At 40.5% G+C, this 16,893-nt stretch overlaps 1 protein-coding gene across 2 annotated transcripts in view; it reads right to left on the bottom strand.

Annotated features, from left to right (window-relative positions):
• Positions 1-4,388: 4,388 nt before the first annotated feature.
• LOC308396991 (steroid hormone receptor ERR2-like) overlaps positions 4,389-16,893 on the bottom strand; it is a 43,973-nt gene continuing 31,468 nt past the window's right edge. For both annotated transcript variants that reach the window (XM_080882669.1, XM_080882668.1), the window contains exons 6-7: positions 11,493-11,762; positions 4,389-8,732 (exon numbers count right to left, since the gene is read on the bottom strand). In XM_080882669.1, coding sequence (XP_080738795.1) covers positions 8,488-8,732; positions 11,493-11,762 — 515 coding nt within the window. In that variant the 3' untranslated portion in view covers positions 4,389-8,487. The remainder of the gene's footprint in view (positions 8,733-11,492; positions 11,763-16,893) is intronic.

The raw sequence follows: 16,893 nt of genomic DNA, 5'->3' as shown, positions 1-16,893 counted from the left end.
TAATTACTGTAATTGTATTGGAGTCATGCTCATTAAATATGAAAATTGTGTTCTGTGAAATGAATGGGGTTTCATGATCACTCTTGTATGGACAGGCGAGAAATAAATTAGAGAACCGGTTCCCGCTGCACAATTAACCACAGTGCAGACAGCTACCTGCCACACCCCCCGGTCTGGTAATAGAATGTGTATGTGAGACTGTGTGTAATGCGTGGATATTTACCATTACTTGTTGCTAAGATTCTTTTTAATACAGGCAACATGCATGACCTGCTTCCTTATGAAACGAGGAGACGTTAATAATTCACAGAGCATATAATTGCAATTATAATGTTTTTCTCAGAGACGTTTCTCAGATGGATGATAATTTATGTTGTTTTTTTTTTGTCATTTGATTTGATATTAGCTTTTATCAAGTGCATTCCCTTTTCTGGTATATTTATGCTATATAAATGTTAAACATGACACCTCCACAGAATAATTTGCTGAGAATTTTATAAATATAAAAAATATCATGCTGTAATTATGCTCTCAACACATGGAGACCATTATCACCAACTAAGCAGGCATTTTGTGTCCATTTTGAAACACGTAAACCTTGAGAAAAGTAAAAATATGCCCCCCCCCCACAAAATTCAAAATTCTTATAAGGTGTTCTGGGTGCATAAATGCTAAAAACAAGTCATGTTGCTAAGTGGTTGCCAGCTAAAATGATTGTATCAGAATATATCATGGCTAACTGAAGTTTTGTGGATATAAATGAGATGTTACAGCGGTGACAGAAAATGCTAGGATGCTATTATTAGGTGCTGCGGGGAAATAATGCTAAAAACAGGTCATTTTAGCCAGTTTGTTAGGCGGTTGCTGGCCAACATGGTAAAATCATAGCATCTGCTATAGATAAGAACCTGCAAGGGACTACGATGTAGAAAAGGAAATAGAATGTTAAAGTTTGAAAAAGATCTTTCCGTTTGCCCTTCAACTTTTCATATGGAAAGTAGGATGTTGTCGATGCTTGTAATGTAGATGTGTTACATTTATGGAGGCCATGGTAGTGTAGCCATAATGTACTTAACATTGCTTGTGTGAATGGCATATTCATATTAATCTGCCCTGCACTTTGTTCTTTCAGTACAAAAACAAAACAAAGAAACAAAAACACCTTTGCAGCTGAAACATTCTAATCTTTGGATGACAAATGAGATTTTACAGTTTATGAAATAATTACTAATAAGCCTCCTTTAAGAAGCAGGGCAGTGGCTGCAGTTTGCATGGAGATGGTTGTTGTACCAGCTCATGTTGAGTGTGGGGAGCTCTCCTAAATCACTCAGATTCTGTTATAAATATCTTTGCATTTTCTATATGTGCTTATTAATACCAACCAGGTTATCTTGTGTGACGCATCATTTCATGCATCTAAAATATATCAACAGTGATTAAACACTGATTGAGGATCTGCTTAATCGGTGTTGGAGTTATGTGTGGGTGCTCTTTCCTTTCACTTGTCCCCTAAAAATTAGAGAACCTGAACCAAACTTTTTTTTAAATCACAGATGTTGTAATATTTATTGGCTGGCCAAGATCAACATGTGCACAAGCATAAACTGCTAAATTCCATCTTACATCAGAAACGTACGACCCATGAGCAATTAGTGAACAACTTCCACTCTGAGCACAACAGCCCTCTCTTCTACTCAGAAAACAGACTGTGCTGGTGACTCTTTACAGTAACTTTATTTCTTTCCACCATCTCTTGGGATTTAAACGGCTGTCAGAACTCCAGATCCTAGATGACGGTACCTGGGAGTGGCTACGTCCCCAGGGAGTGGAGAATTTTTTTCACCCCCTTGTTTCTGCGCACTCAAGCTGCTTGAGAAATCTTGCAATGCAAATGTGGTGCTTACCTTTACCGCCCAGTAACAAAACTGTGTTACAGTTAGAGGCTTCTGTGAAAGCCCTGATTTTGTCTGAGGAGATATAGAGGTGAGGAGCAGCAGGTAAACAAAGCATAATGTGGAGGTCAAATGCTAATGAGAGCTCCATTTGTTACATCTGGCTCTCCCCAAAGGCAAAGCAACAACGTCAAAGGCACCCAGACATAATAAATCATCCAAATAAATAATAAACTTCAGAGAAGATTCAGAGAAGACATCACGATATTCATTGTGGCTCATGGAATGAATTCACAGCCAAGTCCTGATTTCTCTCATGTGGCCTTATTTAAATTGTCCCATTTTAAGCTGCATGTACTTGAGACAGCATGACGCTTACAGGTCCATTTTCAGGCCTAACACCCTACCATATAATTTCCATCTGCTCACTGGTTAATAGGGTAAGACCAGCGAGAACCACATTATGAATTGTAACTTGCTTTAGCAGAGATAGAGGCCGTGAGAATTGAACAGATGCAGTGCCATGCGGGGCTTGCAGCTGTTGCGAGGCCTTAGAAAACCCACAGCTGTCCCCCTCTCTGTCTGAGTCCTTAAGTAAAAGGAGACTGCGAGACAGATGTGACTGATGAGGCGATGAAAAATCCAAAGAACAGGTGGAGTAACACAGGTAGTACAGTGCACTTGTATAATGTGCATCTAATTCTTTCTGTCTACACTCTCGTCTTTCCTTCATGTCAATCAGTTACTGTGGCTACCCATAGATGGCGCTCAACTCATTTTGAAAAGCACCGGCCTTCCTCAGGGCTGTCCATCACAAAGTGCCACAGACTGCATGGTGTTGGGGATGAGCTGCAGAGAAAGGCACCCTTACCTGTCCTTGAGCCAGGCGAGTGAGCGGGGGGTGGATAAAAAAGAGTAGATTCAGCATGTATGTACAATGTAGCCAGGAGCCATAAATCATGACCTTCTTCAATTTACACAGGGAGCATATTGATGGTTTCCTATCTCCTTCACTCACTTTCACCCAGTTACATTGTCTAAGACAACACCGCTCTGAGTACGTAACTGTGACTGACACTTTACAGCCTATTCTCAGTGGACTCTCACCTCAGTCGATGAATAATCTTCATGAGGCAAAGGAAGGAGTCCGGCTGCCCAGCTGTGGAGCTGAAGCATTTGTCGGTGGTACACGGTTGCACTAAGAGTGTGATTAAAGATTTAATAAAAGACCTAAGCAACAAGACTGGTTGATAAACAGACTACAGTGCGATATTGTCAGTGCCCCTTGGTAAGTACAGACCGCCCTAACAACTTGTGGTGACTTAAGGTGAATACAACAGGGTTTGCAGGATGGAAAGTCACTATAAGGACAGTGGGCCATGGCCTAATTCCCTTCTATATGATAGGTGAAAAAAAGAAGATCTGCAAGTTCATAAGACACATTTTCTGTAGCTTCTTTTACTTTGCTTGCAGTTTTTTTTTTTATCAGTCAAACGTCAGCGAGGAACACCTTCACATAAAACTTCTACACATAAAAAGGTCTGCTGATATACAGTATAGACCAAGTTAATACACAGTTATGATTTGCAGCAATAATATGGATTGGCGAGTGCAGCTTATGCCAGCATAATAAATAAAAAAATGAAAAAGTGACAAGCCCATTTATCTGTTTAATTCAGTCTTCTGTTGAGACATCTTTTCGCTGGACATCATAGCTGATTTTGTTTAGAGGAATGCTTTGTGGCAGGCTGATTAAACACAGACTTACCCCCACTCCACTCCACCCCACCCCCACCCCGACTCCCATATTGGCTGAAGTTGAAAGCCCAGTAAATGAAATGACTTCCACAGGATTGCACCACAAAGGAAGAGAGTGCGTCAGATGTGCATTCAGCCGGCGTTGTAGCCAACGCAAGGTCAAAAGGGACAGCGTGTAGACAGTTAACCAACTGACAGTCGGGGGGCAGGAGGATGCCGTTACACCGTCTTGATAATATCCAAGCGCGCATAGACACATACACACGTGTAGACACTCAACTGGTCTTCCAGGCACTGCACATAAACTACCAGTTTTATTGCTTTACAACTTGCCTAAGGACTATTTATTTTGTGTGCATCTGTGTGTAAGTTTGATGCGAATTTCATCTTATATCTAGTGCAGGTTAAGCATAGGCTGCAATTATATTGTTAGTAGGTTGTGCAAATAAAAATGTATATACTGTGATAGTGTAACAAACCTCATTGTTGCTCATTTTGTAGATGTGGTTGCATCCTCGCTTCAACAAAGGATGTTACTGTTGCACCCAGAGAGGCAACTTTGTTACAGAAGACATCTGAAAAGTGCCGGGTGACAATTTGCAAAAAAAGAAACAAAGAAAGTTATAAACCTAAACCACGATAAGCTTACATTATCAGTAAAAAACACTGAAGACCAAAACTAAGCATAGCTATCCAATAAAAATCATGTGCAGCTGTTACATAAACCATGTGATTTTATTGTCACTGTACATTCAGTGCACTGTTAGATTTGACTCACTCCAAAAAAAAAGAAGAAAAAGAAAAAAAAGCATATATTTACACATGGATACAGTAGGCATGAACACAACAAACGAAACACAAGAAAATGCCACACAATACTGTCCAGTGAAACCCAGCTGTAGTTGCTTCTAACTTCCAATATTTTCCCTTTGTCTTCCCAGGACTGTGCGTGCATAGTTAGCCTGTCCTTTCCCAAGCATAAGTGTATAATCAAAATGAACCAAAGCTCCCTTTTATCTTGATTCATATATTACAAATGCTAACATATTGCTTTTGAGAAGGGGAGGGTTAATCCTCTTGGGTAATCACATGTCTGTGGTACATACACCTAGCAGGGTCCTTTATACACCGTGGACCAGAACGGCCAGGGAGGTTCCTCCATGTTTTATGTAAATCTCGTCATCTCAGCGTGCGCGGAGTTAAGGTAAAGTCCGCAAATGGAACAGCGAATAAGCAGCTTTCTCCTCCGAGGAATGTGTTCCCCAACCGCCGTAAGTTCATCTACATTTTTTTAATACCCAGCCAGTGATGTCACTTTATTTCTGTGCCACAGATTCCCAAGAGGAACCCATGGCCCGCTTCCAAACCCAGTGTAATTTTCAAAAAATATGAATTGAGGTATAGGGTCTAGACGACTTTACTCACTATATGTCCTGCTGTGCCGATAAGCAAAATCGATGGTAACGCAGTGTGTGTGTGTGTGTGTTTCAGCATTGAGATACACAAAGATACAGAAGAAAAAAAAAACAGAAAATAAGACAATATCTCACCAAAGACTTACTTAAATAATTACCCATTGACTCAATACAGTGACTTGTATTATACAGGTTTTCAGTGGGCTCTAAATTTTGTTGCTAATCCAACATGAAAAACTCCCTAAATTGGCAAATCAAAGGATCATAGTTATAGTAACGAACAGCAGTCGTAGTATAGTGAAATATGCACATAATACATTTGTACAGCATGTCCACAATGTAAACAAAGAACAAATAAATGTCAGTCTGATGCTCCACAACACAAGGAACATAGGGTGGCCATATTTGCCTTGCATAGCCCAGTGATCGCTCTGTTATGAAACTATTACAGAGACTCATGAAATCGTCTTTGTAAAGGTTTAGACAAACCCTTCCCACCATCAACCAAAGTAAAACGTCTCTCGTCCCCAAGGTAGAGCCAAAGCAGAAATTTAATTGCTCCATTTCTACTGAGAATTTCAGCTTAGGAGACAATTAGAGTTAATTGGATGTAGTCGAACCGTTTTAGAAGTCTGGAAATAAATTAAGCATTTTCTTTTATTTTCTTATATTAATTTGGGAGAGGGGGGGGGGTGGAAGTTGGGAAACAATTAATCTGCTATCAAGTCTTCAAAGAGCATGGAGGTGTGTAAATGAACTCTGATCAGGAGGGAGGGTCAGTTTTCCTGTTTTGGTCGAGCTGGATTGCAGCCATTTACAGAAACACTCTCCTCAAATTAGTACAAAAAAATAGAAAAAGAAAAAAAAAATCCTTTCACTTTTTAGACTTGTTTTTATCTCAGAGTGAGACTTCACAGAACTAATGATCGATCAATGCCTCTATTGAGCGAACAAAAGAAGATAAAAGATTTCCAGCATGTTTTGTTGTTAGGTTTAGTGGATACAGAGCAGAAAGGGTATGCTCACCATTAAAATCTGTATTTATGTGGAAACAGCAGTCATGTCTGCCTAATACAGCAGCTTTCATAACGTGTATTAAAAAGACAATAATGCTTTGGCTTGCTACTGTACAGAGGTGATGAATCCCTCATTTCAGCCGGGGACAGAAAAGCTGGTTAACAAGTGAGGAAGTGCATCGTGGGAATTGTATTCTCTAATGTATATGGTTATAATTATCTATGCATTACATTACAGTGAATCAGGAGTGTTCCTGTGGGAATCGTCAATAGTTACTGGCAGCTTGGCTTTATGCTTTATAATTGTTTGGGCAGAAGCTAATGGCACTTGACACTTTAAAGACTACTTTAAGTGTTCACGAGGGACAATATGTGTCTTACTAAAACCCTAAGAGCAGCTGTTTCATTTATTATTAGTATACTGTTTTGATCATATGGTAACATGTTCCATCTAACCTGCTCAGGTCATCAGGACAGGAAATAATATGTTCATAACTCTATCACTTTTATCCTAATTGAGTAATTTGGCAACTGGTTTATCACTGATAGATATTATGCTCCAAAAGACTACCATTACTTTTGGAATATACAGATTTATTAACTTAGTCTGTACTCCTTAATGGGAGTATGTTTGTACACAGTGCCTGTCTGAATATTAGCACCTTCATTAAAAATGAGCTAAAGACCAATAAAACTACAAAACATCCGAAAGCTGCATCTGGTGGTCAGTGAGATATATAATTTTCCACTATTGTTGCCACTAAGAATGAACTCGGAGAGCCTTTCAGGTTGTTCTCAGACAAACAAGTGTCATTATTGTGATTTGGATGAAAAGAGAAATTAAGACGAAAGAAAAGTGAGGAAAGTAAGGATCATAATGATTCCTGACCAAAAAAAAAATAAATTTGGGTATAATTTAGCATGTTGCATATAAACTTTTTTCTTCCTTCATCTCATTTGCAATATGATCTTATGCTACAACCACAAATTGGTGTCTACAAAGAGTCTTTTTTTAAAACTTTATCAGTTATCCTGATAAAAAGTCATGTAAAGCATCATTTTTTTAGTTTAAAGCTCCTACATTCCTACATCAAAGCACGTGATGACACTTCAGTTGGAAAAAAAGACTTCCCAACAAACCAACTGGGACATTATGACAAGCATTTGAACGCACAAATTAATAATATTAATTGACTGTAGCCTTTATATCGACACAGATGATGTTAAATTAAATAGCAAATAATACTGTTCATACTTTACAGACATATTCAGCTATGGGCTATCAATATAGTGACACTTGTTGTGTTGAGAACAAACTAAAACAAAGGTGGGCAGAGTTTCACAAGAAAAGGCAAAGCCTGTACAAAATATCACAATCTAGCGCACCATCGTCAACAAAAAGCTTTCGAAACAAACTGAATGATATTGTATAGTTGCTGAGGTCTTCATATTAGGGGTGTCAGTTTGCATTAAAGGGCGTATTACATTGCATTCATTGTGTTTAACTTCATTCTTAAATATAGCTTATCGTTATCACGTGCAGGTTTCACAGTACGTTTAGTTGCCAATAGATGTGCATGAGGACAAAGAGAAGCGAGGGACAAGTTTAGCCTCTAAAAGCAAAAAGGACCGAGAGAGTGAGCTGATACAATACTCATTATTGCCACATTATTCATAGCTGCTCAGTGCAAACTCTCAGTGAACTCTGATCACCAGCCAACCACCGTCCTTCTGCAAGCACCAAGTTGACCGAACCACTGAGCTGATGAAGCTTCTACGAGGTAAATATATAATGAAGAAATGGAGAATCTTACTGTAACGAGTACCACTGTCTTCGATGGTCAGTACAAGAATATGTCTAACAGTTCTCCCTCCCCCAACCCCACATGTCCAGTGCAATTTCACACAATATACAGTACACATATTATATGTAGACCAGTTAGAGACTATTGCTTTAACAGCTTGCGATGAGAAAACGTGAGAGAAGGAAATAAAAACATGTGGCTACGTGGCTGTACAGTTCTTGAGGACATTTATATTATCACATTTCCATTTTGAGATGAAAATAAGATAAGAAACAAATTCACAGAACCTTCAGGTGATATAGAGCAACGGGTCTCTGGTTATAACAAGACCTCGGCTGCCTGATTTCTGTACACAACATCTTTATATACATAATCGTGATCCCCTGTCAATCAGTCTGATAATTGCCCACCTTTTAAAACTATTTCAAGTCCCTTTAGTTACCTTTAAGTTTAGTTTTGTTTAAAAGTGTTAAAATGACTCCAAGCTTCATCCTTCCATTGTCAGTTGGCACCACCTTTATTTATTGATTTATTTTTTAATGGGCTGTCCCTCGCCTCGGATTGGGTGATGCAGCTGCACGTCAAACACCCGGCCCGGGTGTCAAGCCTTGGCTTCCAGCATCTCGAGGAATAGTTTGTGCATGGGGACTTTGCCCTGCATTTTGATGCTGTAGAAGTGCTGAACGGCCTTGGTGGCAGTCTGACGGAGCAGAGGCAGGGTCATGAGCAGCTTGCCTGCCCGCCGGGGGTCCTCTGGGTGCTGGGAACCCTCAAAATCCTGCAGGGCCTCATGAAGAGAATCCTGGAGCCTTTGGACAGCCTCGATATTCTCTATGTGCATGGAGTCTGGAGCGAGAAGAAGAAAGTCGGAATGACAAAAATGCCTAAGACAAATCAGATGTTTCATATCTACATTGACAACAACTGCATGTTTTGCAGCTGCATCATCTGGTTTTAAACTCAGTAGCTTGTATATGCAAACGTGCAATTTTGCTTCTTAGTGCTTAATGACGCTCCTTAAATAAATGACTATGCATGGCTGGGAGTCTCGGGAGACATAGGAAGAGAGGGAAGTACAGTAGGTATATATAAATATACAGCAGGAGAGGAAAAAAAAGATTCATTTCTTTTGGTATCATGGACCACATACATCCCCCCTGCTAATGAATTCAGATGGCTGCATTACTAGGATATCATTCAGCTGAATGATGGTGGCAGATGGGCTTCATTTCCATAAGAAAGAGCAGTTGGCCCCCTTATGTATAGGCTCTAAAATAAAACCAGTTGAGACTTATTAAAAACTGCTCTCTACGTATAAGTCTACATGTTGGAGGGGAAAAAAGAGAGAAAAAAAACCAGGCTTGTCCTCCGAAGGACGAGCTGACAGCGAGCATTTTAATGGACAAGCACTGGTTTGCTTTCAGCCAATTTCACTGCACTGACATACTGTGTCAGGTCTAATCTGTGTATGCATCATATCCACAATTCATTAACTCACAGATAAAGCAGTGCACGACGCAAATGCGAATTCAATACAGTATTATAATCAAATCTCACAGACTGAGATAAACTCGTCCTACCCTGGTAGTAATACGGAGTAGCGCTAAAGAGAAGGCAAACACGGCTGCTGATTGAAGTGTAAGTGAATGAGATCAGCTCTGCTATGTGTCATGAAAGTTGTGGCGTGAAGTAAGACCATGTATGAACATGTAAATGAGGCAGAAAAAAGGGAAAGTACAAGGCTAATTATGTTCCTAACTGACTGATTAAGTCTCTTTTACCAGTCGCCTTCTGTGTAAATTGCATTTCTATCTTGGGAAATTAACTAGGCTATGTGGACCGCACATGTGTTCCAGCACTCTTCATTTGAAACCTTCATGTTAATGCTGATCTGATCCTCATTAGGCTGCACGATCATGTGTGTGCGCGCACTCAGATGTGAGAAAGAGAGTGGAAAATAAGCAATATGTTTTTAAATGGGTGCACGCATAAAGCATGAGTGTGTGTGTGTGTGTGTGTGTGTGTGTGTGTGTGTGTGTGTGTGTGTGTGTGTGTGTGTGTTTAAGGAGGCTGGGGCTGGGGGAGGAATGCAAAACTAACTTTGAAGAAACAATTTCCATGTAATCCGTCAGCAGCCTGGCGTCAATCCCGTCGATACTTTGCTAATTACAAAATCAATGGCCATGAATTTCCACAGCTGTCACACCCAGAGGACCACTGGAGCCGAAGCTCGCCGAGACTGTGTTCAAACGAGCCGAAGTTGCCCCCTCGCCCTCCCAGAGCAACCCCTCTGAACCCTAGCCTTCCTCTCTCTCTCACACGTCTTCCTTATACCTTTACCTCCCTGTCTTTCCATCACCTCCCCTCCTATTTATCCCCAACTTTCCCATGGAGTGTTTGTCATCAGGAGACTAAAGCTCTGGGCTCAGCATTTTTCATTTTTTTCAGTCAGGCAGGAGAAAAGACTCCTAACAGGCATTGATTAGCGGGGGACAGGCCCAGCCTCATGAAAAGCAAACTGTCAATACGGGCGCAGCATCTTCACACTGGAACAAATGAGGCCCGTCGCTCCCCGACGCTCATTCCACTCCACTTAACACATTTTATTGACAGCCCCTGTTTTTCTAATGAAATGCTAAATATATCTCCCTCGGCTGTGGCGCGCTGGCAGCTACTGTTATGGAGATGGAGAGAATGAGAGCGCAATGTGACAGTCACACACACACACACGTGCACATGTATCTGCACACAAATTAAAATATAGCTACACACACAGACACAGACACAAAGTTAAATTAAAAAAAAATCTTGATCTTGACCTTTATGTCCTCTCTTATCGGGGATCTTTCATTGTGGGGGTGATGGTGCCACAAGATACCGATAACCACTCGACATTTTTTATCCCTGTGTTTTATTTCTTTGTCTGTTTAATTAAACGCCAACTGCCAGGCTTTACTTGAGATTTTATATAAAGATGTACCTTCCTGTCTATGTCATTACTGCGGAGAAAATAAAGGCTATTTGGCAAAAGTGACTAATCGGTTTTCGATTACTTGATTACAGTATTTTAATTTACTTTAATTTTATTTCTTTAGCGATAAATCACAGTCGCCTCAAGGTGCTTTAAGTTGGAGGGAAAAGAGCCTCCAGAGAAAACCCCAACAATCAGATGATCCCTGTACAGCAGTTGGCGACAGTGGGAAAGAAAAACTCACTTTTAACAGGAAGAAACCTCTGGCAGAGCCAGGCTCAGGGAGGGGCAGCCATCTGCCGTGACAGGGTGGGGGTAGTAGTCAACGCAAGTATGCCACTGAGCCACTACTATCTCTGGGAGTTTTAAATAGATGATTTTTGGAAAACTTAAACTCTCTGGAAGCCAAATACAATAAACAGAACTTGGTTTAGGATGTAATCCCATCATTTTGACTTGCATTCAGCAACACAATCCTGCTCTGCCTACTTATTGATGCACTATGATGTTTATGAAGATCCAAACCCACTACTCATCCAACGTTTCTATGAATTTGAGCCTACAATATTTGTGCTGTTCACAAACTCATAGATTAGGATTGTGAATTTAAGTCTAACAGGTGAATGGAAGATTACCTGAGTTAGAGAGTGCAATGGCTTTGAGCGTAACAAACTCCTCCTTCTCCATACGCAGCTTCTTGTAGCGTCGGACCAATGGCAAGATGGCAACATGAAGGTCCAGCAGGCCTGAGATCCTCGCCTGCTCCTCATCTACCACGTAGTCCTCCGCATACATTATCTCATCCTCACAGGGCAGTGAGCGAAACACAATGCTCAGCACCAGGATCTCCATCCAGGCACTCTGCAATAGACTCATCTGGTCTGCCAGCGAGAGTGTGGAAAAGCCTGCAGGAGTATAAAGAAAATATATGTCACATTTGAACATTTTCTAGGTACTGCTGAGCCCTCACACAGAACAACCATGTGACATAGTAAGAGGGCAGCCTATTAACCCCCCTGCTCAATTGTTGCCTCTTTCAGTCCTCTGTGTGCTTTATGGGCTATGTACAATTGCTGCGCAATCCTCAAAGAAGTCCGACTTGAAACAGAGACCGACTGCTGTATGCAGTGGCTTTCAGGGAGCAATATAAATCAGTCAGGAGCAGAGGCCTTTGAAACATGAGCCAGGGCTGCCTCAGCCATCAACTCAGTCCTTCTGCAACCCACTGCATAAGCACATGAGACCCTGCTTAGTGAGGACAAATCCAGACTTAACACTGATTATATCGTATCATTGTCAGAGTAAGGACGGGTGAATAGACATTCACTTCTTCTTTACAACAACTTCAAAGTTAATTCTGTCATTTAAAACAGACTAAATTAATGTACTGAAATTCCAACTGAGAAAATAGGAAGGAGAAAAAAAGAAGATCGTGTGGATTTATAATTAGACTTCACCATTTTATAGTTTTCGCATTTTCTAAGAGACTTTTGTGGGATTCCTCCACCCTTTTCATAAAAGGGTAAAGAAAAACCTTTCAAACAGTAATCAAAACACTTCTGAATCAAAAAAAAAAACCTCTGTTTGCATCAGAAAGACCATCTGATGATTTTTTTTTCTTTTAAAGGAAGCAAGTGAAAGTACCTTTTATCTATAAAAGATATAGCCTACAGGTTTATAATACTTATATACATAAAACATTTACTACAACAAGAAACTCTAATAGTACATGCCCATGTCACGGTACTTTCTGACCCTTTTTTGCTGATGGCCATTAAATTAAAATGATCAATGCTTTATAAATTGTAGCCCCATAAATGCACAAATTGGGTCATTTCAGCCCACTGCCAGGTGGTTGCTATGCAACATGATGATAATATATCATGTGTAATTCCACTTTTGTGGATATAAATGAGATGTTAATGTTGTGAATTGAAAACAATAGGTGATGATGATTTCATGAGGTATTGTGGATTGTTGTACATTCAAGGTTAAAAAGGTAATTTTAGTCATTTGTAATATGGTTCTCATGGAACCTGAAGGTATCATAACATATCATCCATAACTTAAATTTTGTGGATGTGTTATTGTTGTGAAACTAAAACTATAAAATCCTTTTATAAGTTGCTGCAGCTTCAGAAATGCTAATATCATGTCATTTTAACCTGTTATTAGCTGGTTGCTGGGCATCAGAATATCTGATATAGACAACAACCTTCAGGTGTATCAGATGAGCCTGCGTACCAAGTTTGGTAGCAAAAACATATGGACAGACATACACAGATTTGCGTATCATAGTAAAATGTCTTTTTTCCTGTTCATGCACAATCATTCCCTGTATATGAACATGGTGTCTCACTCTAATCCTGTTCCTTCCTATCACATTGTTCATATTCTTTATTGGCATCAACTTTCAACTCACCTCTTCTGGCTGTGGACTCTGAACTGGTATTTATTGGTTAGTTCATTCACAGGAATTTTGAGCCACCATGATTAAGAAACTGGATCTGTTCTGTAGCTGTGGTGTAGTTCTCCCAACAACATTTACCATCATGTATCACAAGTGTATTAATGTGCTGATTTTCAGTGTGTGAGAATTTGTTTAGAGTTTTGCAACAGGAGAAATCAGGTCCGTACATATACTGAATAACATATTCACTGGGATTGGGATGGAATTATGAAGGGGAATGCTTTAAACGCAGCAATGTTAAGATCCAAAAACAAAGCACACATGCAGGCTTCTTCCTGTGTTGTTCAACCTTTTGAACTTGGTGTGGCAATTCATCCAAATCTCGAGGTCGACCCATCAACTTTCACCTCTAACATTCACACACACCACATCAAACACCTGAAAGGACCTCAATGGCCACAATACCTTTCACTACTCTATGGTGAATAGGAAGGTGATTGGGGGATATTGACCAGGGCCTTGAACTCACCACGCTGCTTACTTAAATCTTGAAACTTGTATGGATCGGAATCGGACAGGTTGACTTAAAAGGGGTCCTCCCGATGTTTCTTATCAAGCAAATAGAGGAACGGCGGGAAGCGAGAGAATGAAACAGAGAGAAAAGAGTGCTGGGGGTGTCATTGATTAGTAGATTGTAATCAGTCCACCAAATGCGAAAGGGTATCGATCCAAGCCTCAGATCTGACAAACAGACATTTGATGGAGGACATCCGGTACATGTTTAGTGGGGGGAAGAGAGGACCACAGGATCACTGAATGTAGATATCAATGCTGTGTCAGGAATTCAGATTCCCCAAAGACACTTCTGCAAGAGAAATGAATGGCCTAAATTTGGTGAGGCTTATTTAGAATAGTGAGGCAGAACTAGGGATGGGTACCGGTGTCCGGTGCCATGATGGCACCGGTTCTGACATAAACGGTAGTAACCAGACCGAAAAGCAGCGCACATTTCGGTGCTTTATTTCGGTGCTTTTTTTTCCTGAGCTGTGATACACTTTAGATTCTAGCCAATCATTTTACGTTTCCGAGGATAGTAGGCGGGGCCAGGTACGTACGTTCTGTTAGAGCAGAGCTACAGATTAAAAATGTCCAAGGCGAAGCGGTCAAAAGTCTGGCTGTACTTCACAGCAAAATATGCAAACTCAGCAGCCTGCAACAAGTGCTTTAAGCTGATACTGTGATACTGTCAAAGGAGGTAACACCTCAAATCCGATGAAACACCTGGCGACGCATAGCGTTTTTTTTTAAAAGCCCAGAAATGCGCCGTATTTGATAGCTTGCTGCGAGACCTCACACCGAGCACATCTACTGCGGGTGGGTTGCCTGTTATGCAACATCCCCCAAAAACACGAAGAGGAGAGTCCTGGCCCCTAGCCCTGCCAGTGTAGCAGAAATGATGACAGATGATGGTGGCAGCAGCCGTTCTTCTCTGCGTGAGTAGCTAATTTACGTTGAGTAGGCTAACCACGTTATTACATTAATGCATGTAAGGTGAACTAGCAAACATCATCATAGCTACATGCGGCTGTCCTCTTGTTTGATGGCAGATACTCCCTTCACCCTGGCTAAAAAGGCTAAAATGACCAAAGAAAAAGTGGAAAACAGTTAAACATGAGAGGTTTAGGACAAAGTTTGTGTTTTTTCCATTGTTTAAGCACTGCTTCCAGCCAAGAGTGATACCATATATGCCCCATAGCTGCAGAAAAGGCTAACATTGTTATATTTTTTACAACAGCTGAACATGAGAGGTTTTTGGACCAATTTTGTGTTCTCCATTCTTTAAGCACCGTTTGAGCACCGGCACCGTTTCAAAAGTACCGATTTGGCACCAGTATCGGATAAAACCTAAACGATACCCATCCCTAGGCAGGACAAAATAAGTCTGACAGTTAGAAAAAAGTAGCATAGTTACATACAGAAACAACCCGTTTAAATAACTATAAAGCAAGAACACTTAAGGCTAAAAATCATGCTTATTAGCTCCATTTAATGTAGCATACCTTTAATATACTGCCTCAACATAAAACCACCAATTGTGCAGAATGCCCTCCCTTTGTGATGCCAAAAGCTTGCTTATCATGGGTAACCTGTAGTGTCAGGCATCAGGACATTGGTAACAAATGCTTTGAGTCTTGAGAGCTGCTGGGTGTGGCCTTCGTGAACCTGGGCTGTTTTTGCATGTGGGACAGATGCTCAACTGGACTTTGTAAATAAAGTTTCGAGCTCTTTGTAAAATTCCTCCAGTTGCTCCTGTGCAATTTTGGAACTTGTGACATGTCAAAGTAACATCTGCATGGAGGCCAGGACTAAAGGTTTTCCCAGCAGAACATTGCACTGTGCTTTTCATTTTGTGACTCATTGGTGAAGACATGCATATATTTCCCTTATTTTCCCCCAGCACTCCTGGCCACCTTTTTCTTTTCTCTTTTTTTTTAAACACTCAATTTACTGAAGCAATTTAGTGACTTCCTGGTTTCCCTTGGGTTAGCCTGGAGCTGGATGTGCGTCGCCTGGAGGTGGCTGAGTTAAGTGTCACTGTGGAGGGTGAATCCCCCTGATGAAATATCAATATTTCACCCTAGTGATTTGATGCCGTTTGACCAAACATGACAACGTCAGCATCTCTGTGTTTGCAGTCTCTCTGCATGGAGATGAAGAACATGAACAGCGACGCTGTTCTGCTAAACTACAGGGTTTTAGAGTATTTATGTTTTACTTGTTAGCTGAATAAATCAAAATCCTTAATTTTACATCCTATAGGCTTTATCGCTATGCGTCTTCATAGTGTAGTGACTTAGACATTTGCTTCACAAACAAAAGGTTGCTGGTTCCATTCCAGTTGAGACAGAAATCCCCTTTAGGGTTGCGTCAGAAAAAAAAACATGGGGAGCTATCAGCTGTGGTGACCCTTGTGAACAAAGAAGCACCCGAAACTAGGTTTAGGTAAAATTATTTTAAACTTAAAGTGATTTCTTTAAATTATTTTAAAGAAATCTAGACTATTGGAAAATGCCTAAAAGACACTTTGAATAAAAAAATGTCAGTGCAAGAGTGCAAATTACTACTTATAGGGCTCAATGAAGCCTAATTTTTGGAGGTTACAGTTCACTTTACTTCAACTCAATTTTATTTATATAGTGGAAAAAAACCATCATCTCAAGGCGCTTTATGTAGGAAGACCCTACAATAATTCATCAAAAACCCAACAATCAGACAAAGTGCTATGAGCAAGCTCTTGGCGACAGTGGGAAAGAAAAAAAACAACCTTTTAACAAGAAAAAACCTCCGACAGAACCAGGGTCAGGGAGAGGCAGCCGTCTGTCATGACTGTTTGGGGGCGAGGGGAGGGAGACACGACAAAAGATATTATTAATCTCTGGCTGTTTTCCAAAGCATAAGTAATAATTAGATGCAGAGTGGTGTATAAACACATAGTAAGTGAAAAAATGTGAGTGAAGAAGAAACAGCAGCCTACAGCATAACTATGGGAGGATATAGGGTCACCTGATCCACCTCTAACAAATGCTTTATCAAAAAGGAAAATTATGACACTAATCTATAGAATC

The sequence above is a fragment of the Rhamphochromis sp. 'chilingali' genome (genome assembly GCF_963969265.1).
Source record: "Rhamphochromis sp. 'chilingali' genome assembly, chromosome: 5".
In the NCBI taxonomy this organism is placed as follows: Eukaryota; Metazoa; Chordata; class Actinopteri; order Cichliformes; family Cichlidae; genus Rhamphochromis; species Rhamphochromis sp. 'chilingali'.
The sequence above is the reverse complement of the archived record's forward strand: the minus strand, read 5'-3'. Positions and strand labels throughout refer to the sequence as shown.